The sequence below is a fragment of the Myotis davidii genome, unplaced genomic scaffold, assembly GCF_000327345.1.
Source record: "Myotis davidii unplaced genomic scaffold, ASM32734v1 scaffold472, whole genome shotgun sequence".
NCBI classification, from domain to species: domain Eukaryota; kingdom Metazoa; phylum Chordata; class Mammalia; order Chiroptera; family Vespertilionidae; genus Myotis; species Myotis davidii.
Window position 1 is genome coordinate 1,743,661 of NW_006283774.1, and position 13,471 is coordinate 1,757,131.

The window sequence follows — 13,471 nt, forward strand, 5'->3', positions numbered from 1 at the left end:
TGCTGCTGTGCCGGCCTGTTTGAGGTTCCGCCCAGAAGTGGACTCATGCAGGGTCTGCCTGGGTGGAGGCTCATTCACTAGCACCCTGTCCCTGCTGCCTGTCCAAGGACAGTGCGAAGGGAGACCCGGTGTGACCTACACGGGGACAGTATCCACCTGAGAGAGAAAGGAATCCTGCCACAGGGAGCAGCTCCACTGCCGGGAGCTCTCCCCCTTCCTGGACTCACCCAGCTAAGAGACCTACCGTCCTCTGCAAGGAACTCTCCTCCGGTCCCTCCCTCCAGCCCCGTCTTCCCAGAGGCTCCTCCACTCATTCCCTGGGGGTTCGTCACATGTCTGAGGTGGCGCCATTCTGGCAGGCGCCGGGGCGATGCCACGGCCCCCGGTCCTGGACCCTGCTCTGGGCAGTGAGGCCTGGATACCTCCATTGACTGCCCGGCCACTTCATTCTTTCCAGAGCAGCCTCCTCTGACGGCTTCTTTGACATCCTCCCACCTGGCCCTGCGCCCGGCTCAATGTCATCTAAGCTGAACCAGGTACCAAGCCCTGCCCAGTGCAGTCACGCTACACGGGGAAGAGGCTTGTATCTGCCCGTGGGTCCCCCGGGGCCACCCCCTCCACCCCCATCCCCATCGTGGGGAGAACTGGAAGGAAGCAAATCCACTTCCCAGAAACCCTCTTCCTCCAGGAGTAACACAGGGCAGGGCTCAGAGGGAGGCGCCCAAAGACCTGGGTAATTCTACTGCTATCTGGTTAAAATAATGTTAAAAGCAGCTGGCCAGCAGGGCTAGTGGTGATACTGGTGGACACACACACACAAACACACACACACACACACACACACACACACACACACATATATACACACAGCCACACACACACACACACACACACACATGCACACGCGCGCACACACATGCTTGAAATGGGGGGCACGTACAGGATATGCAGGGCACGCAAGGAAGCACAGGTGTGCACAGGAAGTGCTCGGCACTATACCATAAGTGCACACACACACACACACGCACACACACGCACGCGCACGCACGCACGCACATGAAAAGGGGGAGCACGTACAGGAAATGCAGGGCACATACAGGAAGCACAGGCACCCCTGGAAGCGCAGGGGACGCACAGGAGGCTCTGGGCACGCACAGAAGTGTTCCGGAAGCATACCGGAAGCAGGCAGCCAAGGCAGGGGCACGTACAGGAAGCGCTGGGCACGCACAGAAGTGCTTGGTACTGAACCGAAGCCCACGCACGAAGAGGGAGGCACCCGCAGGAGGTGCAGGGCACACGCAGGAAGCACAGGCACTGCCCAGGAAGCGCTCAGCTGGCCCTCTCACAGAAGGAAGGTTTGGGATCTTATACCTGTGACCCCACTTTTCAGTGTGCAACACGGTCCTGCTGACGCGGGCCCCGCCGCACACCGCGTCCCTAGGGCGCTCTCGTCATGCAGGCGCCGGGGCCTCAGCATCTCTCTTACTACAGCGCTCAGGCCGCCAGGGGTGTGGCCCAGACGGGGTGTGTGAGTCAACTGTCTGCCACTCTGGCCGGGACCGCTCACCCAGGGCTCTTGTGCTAGTTTGTGTGATACGTGAAAATATAAAGGAGCGCGGGTATTTCCAGCTGTTTTTTTTGGTGTGGGGAGGGGGGTATAAGAACTTTGGGTCCCTTCCTAGGAAGACCATGAAACTGGGTATTATCCAGTGTTTACTGAGAACAAAGGAGTTCTCGGACTAAGTAAAATCTAAAATGCAGCATCGAAATGTGTCTTTGTGGCCGGAGCGTCAGTTCTAAACTGCACTCCTGTGGGGACCCTGCGTCCCTGAACCCAGACTAACGAGCTACCAGTGGAGTCAAGCCAACTCTGCGAAACCCAACCATGCCCGGTACAGGCGCGCACACGTGCACGCACCTCACACCTGCATTCCACGCTCACATGCACCCGCGCCTGCACACTCGCTCACATGCAGACACGGGCTCACTTGCCCACTGGCAGGCGCCGGGGCGATGCCACGGCCCCCGGTCCTGGACCCTGCTCTGGGCAGTGAGGCCTGGATACCTCCATTGACTGCCCGGCCACTTCATTCTTTCCAGAGCAGCCTCCTCTGACGGCTTCTTTGACATCCTCCCACCTGGCCCTGCGCCCGGCTCAATGTCATCTAAGCTGAACCAGGTACCAAGCCCTGCCCAGTGCAGTCACGCTACACGGGGAAGAGGCTTGTATCTGCCCGTGGGTCCCCCGGGGCCACCCCCTCCACCCCCATCACCACGTAACCAGCAGAGAGCAGCAGCTCTGTCCCCACGCGATCCCCGCGAGGCCCGGGCTCCCACCTGACAGCCAGGATGTGCATGGGCTGGGAGCGCTGCACCTTCTGCTGCGCAGATGCCTGCGGCTCCGCGGGCCTTGCTCCTGCAGGTGGCGGCTGGCCACGGGTGTGCTGGCCGTTCTGGCGCAGGGGCACCGTCTCGGACTGCATGGTAGCAGATGGACACAGGCTCTCCAAAGATGTATTCATATCATTCACCAGACCTTCAAGGTCAATGTCATTCTCTGGGCATTAAAAAGGCAAAGTGGAAGAGAAACGTTAGTCGCAGTGAGGGTCACACCCAAATGCACACCTTAGCGACCAGGTCCCACGGCACTGAAAACTGTCATCTGCGGACACAGTAGCAAAATGGAGAAGCATGCACTTCAGTAAGGATTGATGCCTATGACATGTGTTCATACTGATTGATATTCCAGAGGCAGTTCAATAATTATAGCCCAACTTCATTTCTACCTGCCGGTACAGGAGACGCCCTTTATCGGCTCGGCGCACATACCCGTTGGGGTGGGTGGCCCACCCTCAGCCACAGTTGCCCAGCATGACCCCATGACCCTGGCCTCGGGGTCCCCCACCCTGGTCCAGCTGGCCAGATCACAGGTGGACACAGAGCCCTGAGTAGGCCAGTCAGGCTCCCCCTTCCCTGAAAAGCAAGCCGGCAGACAGGGACAGGGCAACACCAAACGATGGCCCAAGCCTGCCCGGGAGAGCCATGGCAGACAGGCTCAGCGTGTGGCCGGCACCCCCAGCTGCCCCTCCTCTGCCCTCGCCATGGCCTGAGAGCCAGAGGAGGCCTTCACGGGAGGGAGCCTGTGGCCGCCGCAGGGAGAGACTCGAGGGCGGCACACAGCGCTCCGTGAAGAACGACGGAGAACGCCAGGCGGACGTGCACCTGGAGACTCGGGGGCATCCTTTTATGCTTCGGCTTGGCTGGACCACAAACCAACGCGGTCAGAGGCACGGGTTCTAGGCAGTGCTGCCAAGGCCTCCCCCATCAGTGGGAGGCCAGAGAACACTGATGTCCCCTCGGCAAGAGGGGATGCTGCCTGCAGACTCTCTGCAGCTCCGGCCTGGGTGTCCAGGCTGCCGGCCCATCCTACAGCGTCTGGGTTTGCAACTCCACAACCATGTGAGCCAATTCCTGAAATACCATGTGCATGTGGTACATGTGTGTTGTAAATGCACACCCCGTTGGTTCCGTCTCTGGAGAACCTGCTAACCGTGGGGAGGCCGGGGACCCAGCACACTCTGGGGTGGAGGAAAGGGCTGGGGCAGGGAGGGAGCTGGGAGCTGGGGTGGGAGTCGGGCTCGGGCAGCTGTGCGTGGCCCGGCTGCTTCCTGCTGGGAGCTTTGTCCAACATTCCGACAGCCGTGGAATAATCGTGCTCCGGCCAGTTAGTTTCGCTCACTGGTAACCTAATACACTGTAATAACACTGACCCCATTTTTCTGTGTTTTCCAGATCTGTCACTTTTTAACAACTCGGTAAATAACAGCTGAGGTGACTCTGCGGCAGCACATGGCTGGTCACGTATTCGGGCTCATTTGTTCCCCTAACGGCCCCATGTGACCCCACTTAACAAACAAGGGGCCCCGAGCTCATGACAGCAAGACCCTCCACCTCCCAGAGGCGCCTGCTCCGCACTGGCGGGTCGGAGAGCAGCGGGGTCACGTGCTGACCCAGCCCTGGCCCAGGGGCCCCTGGTTTCTGTTTTCCCGCTGGGGGTGAACAAAGGCACGTCCTGGGCCACCAGCACGGTGCTGAGCACAGAGGTCAGCCCCCAGCACTCTATTCATTGCCCCCTCACCCCCTCCGCCAGGCCCGGCGCACGGCAAACACTCGAGCGCGTTATTTATTAGCCCTCGCCCCTCCACTCCTCGGAGCGCAGTCTGAAGGTGACTGTTAACCTGGCGCCCGGGCCGCGGCCGCGGGAAGGCCGGGAGGAACAGAGCAGCCCGCGCAAAGGAGCAGGCCTGGGACTGGAAAACAAGTTTGGCAGCTCCCCACTGGAGCTCCCCAGGTGCGTGCTCAGTGAATGAGCTCACAGAACTCTCCAGAACCCTGGCCCTCCCGTCTCCTGCTCCCTGCACAGAAGTCTCCGGTGCAAGGGCACAGCTAGGCAGGACAAAACGCAAAGGCCGACGCCCGCCCAGGCGGCTTCTGACAGGTCACACGTGGCCCCGAGGAGGACAGCCAGAGGGACAGGAGGGGACGGGAGCACCGACGGCTGGCGGCCTGGCGGGGCAGGGGCTGCTGACGCCGAGCACAGAGGCCCCGAGCACGTGCTGCGAGGAGAGGACGGGGGTCAGAGCTCCGGGCTGCAAGGGGGTGGGGATGGGATAGGACCCCGAGTCCGAGCCGGTGAAACCAGCTTGTGGGCCCGGCGTTCCCAGCCCGTGAGGGGAGACGACGGCATTGCTATAGGTCAGGTTGTGAGCAGTCAAATATTAATCCCGTGGCCAGATATTAAGAGGACAAAAGTGCTGAATTAATAATTAATAATTACCACAGCATTAATATTTAATGCATCACATGGGAGGACACCCAGTCAGCAGGCAGAGCTCTTGCGGAGTCCTGGGGGCAGGGTGGGCAGGAGGGGAGGGTAAGTGGGGAAGAGGGGCTGATAGAAACCCAGGACCTTGGAGGGACGGGGCACCCACCCACGGTCCCCTTGCTCCCGCAGGCGCGCGTGTGTGTGTGTGTGTATGTGTCCCGAGATGAGCTGTCATCCATAAACCGAGGAAGCACCTCATGGCTGATGGCTGAGCCTCGAGAGCCAGCTGCCAACCGGGGACCAAACGCCTTGTATAGTTATTGAGACCTCGGGCAGGGGAAGGTACAAGTTATACTGACGTTCGCAGGTCAGGGGTCCAGGAAAGGTCTGGAATGTATGTATCCATCCTAAAGCCACTCATGTCCTCCGCTCACATTCAGCTGATGAGTCGCAGCTGTAGGAGAGCTCCGGAACCCAACTCGGTCCCTGCGCCCTGACCCCGCTGCGAACGGAACGGCGTGCGGTTTCTCTCTTACCAGGCCTCTCCGGCCTCAGGGTGGGCACCGCTCACCGTCACCGTTGAGCGGCTGCCATGTGCAGCTGGTGGCACGCCACGCGGCCACGCCACCCCTGCTCACGCACAGGGAAAGCCCGCGGACACAAAGGCCGTTTCATCACTCTCACCGGCCCGGGGTCAGGCAGGAAGCCGGTTCTGGCTGACAGATTTCTCTGGTTCCTCGGGCGGATTCCCACTTGAGTTATTTCCCCGGTGCTTCTGAGCGCCGGGGCTGCGCACAGCACGTGGGGCGGCCTGTCTCCCGTCCTCCCCTCGGCTCCCCTCGGCCAAGCAGGTCACTCCCCGGCCGCCCCTCTCTGCCCCGGGCTTCCCAGAGCGTGGGGCAATGCTGACATTGTCCAAAGGAAATATCAAAAAAGTGGGCTGGACGCCCGAGTGGGGACGCAGCACGGGTGCTCACGGCGAGCGGGTCTCCCGGGCGACTTTCTCCCACAGCCCCGCCAGGCCCGCCCTGCGCGCCTCATGGGCGATACGCTCCACAGGCAAACCCACCACCGTGTCGGCTGGCTTCACGCGTGCCTGTTTGGCTGCTTAGAGCAAACACAAAACCCTTTAAAGAATCTAAAGTCCCGAGGGTGGGACACACTTTAGAACGCCCTGTGGGCCCATCAGCATTGTATGTTTTGCGATGGTAAGAGCCTCCTGGTTCCCTAGTTTCACTTGAACTTTGATACAGTCTAAGGGGGACTCGGAGTGGAATCGTCCAAACGGGGGTTTTAAAGAATCGGCTCCAGAGACCGTATTTCTCCACCGTCTTTAAGCTGTTCCCGCTCTAAGACGTTCCCAAGGGCCTTCCCTCCTTGCAGACCTTCCAGGGGCTCACCCTCCGTGGGCTGGTCCACGGGGGCGGCGAGCCCATGAGGATCCATCATCAATCGCCTTTGATTTGGAGAATCAAATAACCGGGCATTACGTGAACACCAAGTGTCCCTTCGCTGCAAACCCGACGCCAGAACACTCGCCACAAGAAGGCACCTGGGGCAGGAGCGCTGAGAGGGGACGGGAACGCGGTTTTGTAACTCTGCTTCCCTTCACACACGCTTCTGAGGGTGTATTGACCGCACAAATATAGGTCACACCACACGGCGTGAGTGGAGTTATTCACAGCTCCCTTCCTTCCTGGAATAGGCCGACCTAAAACGGGCTGTCGACTTTTGTCCCAAATATCTAACTGGGCAGCTCATCTGACCTCAGCTCCCCAGTGCATCTCGCCTCACTGTCCTCAGCACACCGAGGCCGCCGGCTCTCAAAGGGATGGACAGGCAGCGAAAATAGCTCGGGTTGGCTCATGAGCTATCCTGGGTGAGTCTCTTCCACCGACGGAGCCAGGCAGAGGCCGTGCCCAGCCCAGGCCCCACCTCACCCTGCTCGACACCTGCTGCGCCCGCAGCCTCGCCCAGCGCCCGCTCTAACTAGACAGCAGTGCTGACACCCCGGGGCCGCTGCACGCCGTGAGTCTGGCCCCTGGAGAGAGGCTCCCTTGCGTGGTGTTTTCAGGACGCACGGGAGCTGTGCGCCCCGTGGGGACCCCGCCGATGTCTCTCCCGGGCAGTAGCTCCCGTGTCGTCCCAGCTTCTGTCCTGGGCACACTCTCACCTGGGAGGCAGGTGGGCGGGCTTGCTCACACAGCTAAACCCCCACTGGTGATAGTGGGTCAGAGCAGACTCGCGCCCGAGGAGAGTGAAATAGATGGCGCTTGTGAGGTTGTGAGAAAATAGGAATACACATAAAATCTTCCTCCTCGGGACCAGTCCCTGTACCGGGCAACTTCCTCCTAATATTCGGCCTTCGGCTGTTCCTGAAACCACGCCAGCCATTTTATACATGTGAACGGAGCCTCTTTTGGGACTGGAGCTCGCTCCTCGCCCCCACACCTGAGTTTATGCACACGAGAGCCCCCAGGAAGCCACGCGAAGGGGGCAGGGGGCTCAGAGCACCGACCACATGACAGCGGAGTTTTCAGCCCCACCCTCCTGGCCTCCTGGGGAGAGATGGGCTGGGGTTCACGTTAATCACCAGCAGAGGTGATTTCCTCCATCGTGCTATGCAGTGCAATTTGTGTAAAACCCTCCAAAATGGAGTTCGGCCCTTGCCGGTTTGATTCGGTGGTTCGAGCGTCGCCCCCGACCGAAGGGTCGCAGGCTTGGTTCCCGGGCAAGGCACACGCCTCAGTTGCAGGCTCAATCGCTGGCCCGGGATCGGGCGTATGCGTGTCTCCCATGGATGTTTCTCTCTCTCTGTCTCTCCCTCTCCCTTCCACTCTCTCTGTAAAAGTCAATGGAAAAAATATCCTCGGGTGAGGATTGAAAAAAAATAAAATGCCTTTGGTTCTTAAAATAATGGGGTTCAGAGAGCTCCTGGGCTGGGGGATAGGGTTTCAGGCTGGGAGCTGGCACCTCAGAGAGCACACAACTCCATGCCCCCCCTCGCCCTGCGCGGCCCTCCCCCGCCGTCCCCGGCTCCCACCCTCTTCTCACACATTGCTGACCGGGGAAGCTGACCTAGCACATGACGGAGCCAGGCCTGGGTCACGCCAGAGCTCAAAGACCGCGGGACGCCCAGCCGGTGTGTGTGGGGGGGGGTCGCTGAGAGGGGAGCCCCCACCCACACGTCTGGGGGGCGAGGACTCGACGCGGGTAAAGAAAGGGAGACTTCTCTGTACGGCGCTGTACCCGGCGGTTCCTGAGCGCCTGCGCGAATGCCAAAGCTCTTACACGCCTCCGTCCACACACGCACCCCGCGTCCCGCCCGCCCGAGTATTTCCAGCCGGGATCATGTTCGGCCGGCGAGCTATTTTTGTTGACCTCTAAGCAAGTAAAACCTTGTGCAAATATAACTCAACGGTCAACCGAAATGCCTTTCTGGCACACGATTAATCTTCCACGCTCACGGGCCCCCACCACATGGGCTCCGTCTTTCCCACGTAGAGCTGTTTGGACATAAAGCAGCAGCAAAAATGTGGTGGCTGCGTGCGCCGTGATTACAACCTTCCATCGTGAGACCAAGAAAGTCAGACTGAATCGGGTGTTTCTCTCACTGAGCCATTTTTAAAAAGTAAAAATAGGTTTTTACCTACCCCCGCCTCCACTCCCCCCACAAAAAATTAAAAGCCAGGATTCAAAGAGATATCTGTAAGCCCAGGTTCACAGTAGCGTGATTCATAATTCATATAGCATAACCACCACGGGGTGAAAGCCCTACTGTCCACCGAGGGAAGAAGCAAAACATGGCCCATCCGTGCAATGGAATATTACTCATTCGTTTTTGTTGTTGTTAATCCTCACCCGAGGATATTTTTCCATCGATTTTTAGAAAGAGTGGGAGGGAGAGGGGAGAGAGAGAGGAGCGAGGAGGAGGGAGAAAAAAACTGACGTGAGAGGGACACACGGATGCCTCGCCTCCCTCCCGGACCCCGACTGGGGCCGAGGATCGAACCTACAACCCGGGCACGTGCCCTGGCGTTCATCCCTTAGGCGAGGAATTCGGGTTTTGCTGCCTCGTGCAGGCGTGGCCACCGGTGGAGGCCGGATGGGCAGAACCTATAGAAACACAGTAGGTCTGTGTCGTCTGCGCTCACCGCTTCCCGGGGCCGCCAGGGGCGGAGGCGGGAAGTGGGCAGAGTGCTGGCTGCAGGGCCCCTGGGGAGGGGGCCTCTGTCTCCCCTGCGGACAAATGCCTGGTTCTTACAGCCGGGCTCTGTGGCAGCTCCAGAGACTGCGCCCTGGGAGGGAAGGGGGCGTCACAAAGTCCAGGGTAGGTCTCGAGTCAAAGGCAGACGCCCTGGCAGCCAGACAGGTCTACCTGGACCGCAGAGCACACAGCGGAGAGGCGAGATAATAATTAATCGCCCTGGACTTTGCTTCAGTGCGATGAACGGTCTAAATCTGTGTGTTAGGGACTCGAGGATAATCCTGCCCAAAGTCAATATACAGGCAGGTAAATCAAGACGGCGGCCGTGCCCCCCGGTGCTTCCCGTCCCGGAAATCCAAGCCCGGCCGCGGGGCCAGGGAACACGAGCAGCAGGAGTACTTGCTTTCCTGCTCTACAGGGCTTCATCCGGCCGCGCGGTTGCAGGAAGCCCCTGGACGCCCCCTCCGCTTCCTCCAGGTCTTTTACGACCTGCGCTCTGCCCTGGGGCCATCGCAGCACAGGCCTTTCCCGTTCCCAGGAGTGGCGGCCCCCAGGCCGGGGCCCAGGGCCTGAGCACTGCTGACGTGACACAGTGCAGGTCCCCGTGCAATCTCTGCTCCTGCTCTCAGGGGCAATCAGAGGGAGAAAGAACAGAAACCCACTCTCAGCACGTCCTCAGAGGGGGCAGGGCACTGAGTGCGCGCCAGCCCCTCCCCTGTGCGGCCTGTTCTTTCTCAGCCTGCTGACTGCGGCGCCCTGGGGCCCCTCGGACACTGCCGTCCTGTCCACACGTGTCGCTCTGGAAGGTGCTCATCTTCCAGGTCCGACCCGTGTTCGTCCAACAGCCCGGGGCCAAGGACAGATCTAGGGCACGGCCCCAGGGCCACATGCCTGCACCACGCTCTCCGCCACCACCTTCTGGGAGGCGGTCAGACACCAGGGCGTCTGTGTGACCCCACTCGGCGCGAAACACCCGGGATTCCTGGACTTTCACTCCAGAAACGTGAAACCCGTGCACGCAGCCCGTGTTTCTCTGCGTTCGGCAAATAGTCACTGAGCACCAAGGGCGTGGGGGACACGGGTCCAGGCCCTGGGACTATGGACACCCACAAAAGAGACGCCACCCCCACCACCTCCGCGTGCCGGGGTCTCAGGCCACAGGCCAAGAGCCCCGGCAGAGCCGAAAAGGAAGTCGCGGGGAGGCTCTGGATCGGCTCCCACCACATCTGGAAAAATCATTCCTGGCTCAGCGGCCACTCCTGGGAGACCGCCTGCAGGAAGGAGGGGGGCTCCCCCCGAGAAGGGGCTCCCTCTCCAAGAGGTTTGGGATGAGCGGGGAGGGAGCAGAGCAGCAGAACGGGTGGTTAACGCGGCGCCCCACCAGGACGCGATCCCCAGGCCAGAGCCCAGGTGGCTGTGCGCAACGCGTGGCAGCGTGGTCCGAGATGGGCCTGCTCACAGGAGGGTGGGTAGGCAGAGGGCAGGCAGCGTGCAGGCCCAGCCTGCCAGGCTTGGGGATGGGGAGAGGCGCTCCAGCAGAGCACTCCAGGCCATTCCCAGAAATGGCACATCTCCCAGAACTGAGGAGCCAGGAGAGGGGCTGGCTCCCCAGGATGTGCTGGGGAGCAGGGCTGGCCCGGCACGCAGGATGCTCGGGCCAGGCTGGTGGCTGGGCGCTGAGTGTGCCCTGCCCTGCTGGAGCCTGGCTGAGGGGCAGGACCACCTGGGCAGGGGCAGGGGGCCTGCGGGGAAGCCAGGTTCCTGGACTCTCCTAAACTCCTCGGGAATGCCCATCTTTGGAGTCCAAGCAGGAAACATGCAAAGCTCCCAAGCGAGGGCTTAGGGTTCTCATGACTCCTTCTCCACGAGGAGATACAACAGCCCGTGTGTGTATCAACGGGACCTTCTGACTCCCAGCCCTGGAGGCGGGGTGCCCACAGGCCCCCATCCCAGGATCTGGTGAACCTGAACCCTGGGGGCACCCACAGAGGGCGGGCCCCGGCTGGAGCGTGAGCGCCTGCTCCTCTCTCTAGGTCAGCGCTGTGCTCGTGAGCCAGGGTGGACCACCGCCGCCCCGTCCTGTCCTCCCGAGCACCGGGCGCCGAGCCCGCTCCGGCTGGAGCTGTCTCTAACCTAACTGGCGAACCAGCCGCGTGGGCAGGCTGCAGGCTCCCGTGCAGAAAGGGAGGCGCTCGGCCCTGCGGGGAGTGGAGTCAGACCCAGGGCTACGGCTCCCCCGGCCCCGGGCCCCTTCCTCCTCAAGTGCTCACTGGAGTTTTCTTTACCGTTTCCCCACTAAACCTGCGTGTCCAGGCGGCCGGAGCTGAGCTGTGCGCCCTGGATTTCGCCCATCATCTAACCCCACGCCTGGCACCAGGAGGAGCCCCGTGAGCGGCCGTTTCACGACGTGGAAAACGGAGTCACCCGCCTCCATAAATCAGGCTGCAGAATTTTCCAGAAAGTCAGACGGCCAGGCAGCGTTCCCAAGCCCTCCGGAGCCTGCTGAGTTGCCAACCCTGGGGCTCCTCGGAGAAAGCCCGCCGGGCAGGTTACACGCGGGCCACGCGGTGAATCAACGCCAGACTGTCTCCTTCCAACAAGGGATGGCCGGCAGCCAGGAAGGAGGTTGCGCACGGGCGGCCGTGCAGGAAGCGGCACCTCGCAGGCCGGACCTGTCCCCGGGGCCGCTCGCCCGCCCAACGCAGGCCTTCCGGGCGGGCGTCCCCGAGGTGGCAGGATCTGAGCCCCGGAAGCAGGGCGGGCAGCACCTCCTCGGGCACCTCCACTGAGAGGGCTCCCTCCCTCGGCAGGCACCTCTCCAGGGAGCCGAGCCTCACAGGACCGAGGGAGCTCCGTGAGCAGCCATGCCCCGGCGCCCCCTCCCTCCCCCACGGCGGCCAGCCGTGCCATGGAACCCTGCTTCACGCCACAGAGAGCCGTCTCCCCCAACCCTGGCCTCAGACCCCGGGCTCCCCAGCAGGGCCCATCTTCCTTTGGGAACAGAGGTTACAATGACTCCGGAAAAACAGGGCATTCTAAAAAAATATGGACCTGAAACGACTGGTTAATGGTAGCTTTTAAAAAAAGTAAATTTAGATGGAAATATCTTACTCGATTAGGAGATAGCAAATTCTGGTTTTTCTGTCCAAGGAACTATAACCCTTCAGCATTGACTTTCTGATCATGAATTCCATCTAAACTGTACCCCTGGCATTTCCCATGGCATTTAGGGGTCCTTGGACAAGAAGGCCCAGTGAGTTAAAAATGCTGTTTCCCCCCCGATTTGGTGTCACCTAGACAAGCAACTGGCGGAAATGAGATGAATGGATGAACGAGCGAAGGAAACAGAAGGAAACGGCAGAGCGAGAGGAAAGCAGGGTCTCAGATGGAGCTTCCGCTGACCGGCGAGCACCCCGCCGCTCAGGAGACCAAACACCCAGGAGCCCAATTATCTGCTGAAAGGGAACCTGCGGGAGCTGGGGGGCTGGGGGTGGAGGCCCACACAGCGAGACCTGAGAGACCCCACAGGTGATGGTGGGCGCTTCAGATCTGCTCCGAGTGAGGCCCGCGAAGGGCTGGACCCGGCCCGCCTGGTGCCAGGGAGGCCCTTCTGTCCCCATCCTCATCACGGGGACCAAGGCCCGCCAAGTGGGAGGGAAGGGACTGCAGGTAGAGAGGGAACCTTGGTCCAGGACAGGGGAGGGGGCCACGGGGACCCATATATGCGGCTGCTCACAGGGACAAGGGACCTTTGGTCCCGACGTCCTCGAGCTCAGGCTGAGCCACTGACGGTGCAGAGTCAAAGGGAGGAAAGACGCTGGGCAAGGGAGGCCGGAGGACAAGAGCCTTCGCTGCGGAGCAGCACAGCTGCATGCGAGGACGGGCCGTCAGAGGACAGAGTGCCCGTGTGCGTGTGTGCACCTGAGTGTGCGTGTGTGCACCTGAGTGCCCATGTGCGTGTGTGTGCACCTGAGTGTGCGTGTGTGTGCAGCACCTGTGTGCACGTGGGCGTGCGTGTGCGTGTGAGGTGGGTAAAAGGCTGAGCTATCCTTTTTGCTTAATGTTTCAAGAAAAATGAGTTTAAGTATAGTAATACTATATGCAATAAACAGTTTTTCAAGAAAAAATATTTTAAATGTAATATTAACAAAACTGTACTAGCATAGTATAATATCATAAAAGTTGTAGGAAATATTAAAAATCTAGCAAATAACAGGATTACTTCTATTATATTCTAAAACAGCGGTCGCCAACCTTTCGGACTTCACGGACCACCAATGGTCCGCGGACCACTGGTTGGTGACCGCTGTTCGAAAATATCTTTTTCCCCTGGCTCTATTTTTGTTCATCAGTATATGTTGTTCATTATACCCCACAAGTGAGTGCGATCACGTGGTATTTATCTTTCTCCGACCTGAGCTTTTCTCATGGGTGACATA

The 13,471-nt window shown here is 60.2% G+C and overlaps 1 protein-coding gene across 1 annotated transcript in view; it reads right to left on the bottom strand.

The window, feature by feature from the left end:
• GRB10 (growth factor receptor bound protein 10) overlaps nucleotides 1-13,471 on the bottom strand; it is a gene marked incomplete at its 3' end in the record, with an annotated part of 76,430 nt that overhangs the window by 48,502 nt on the left and 14,457 nt on the right. The window contains exon 6 of the mRNA XM_015566792.1: nucleotides 2,338-2,557. Coding sequence (XP_015422278.1) covers nucleotides 2,338-2,557 — 220 coding nt within the window. The remainder of the gene's footprint in view (nucleotides 1-2,337; nucleotides 2,558-13,471) is intronic.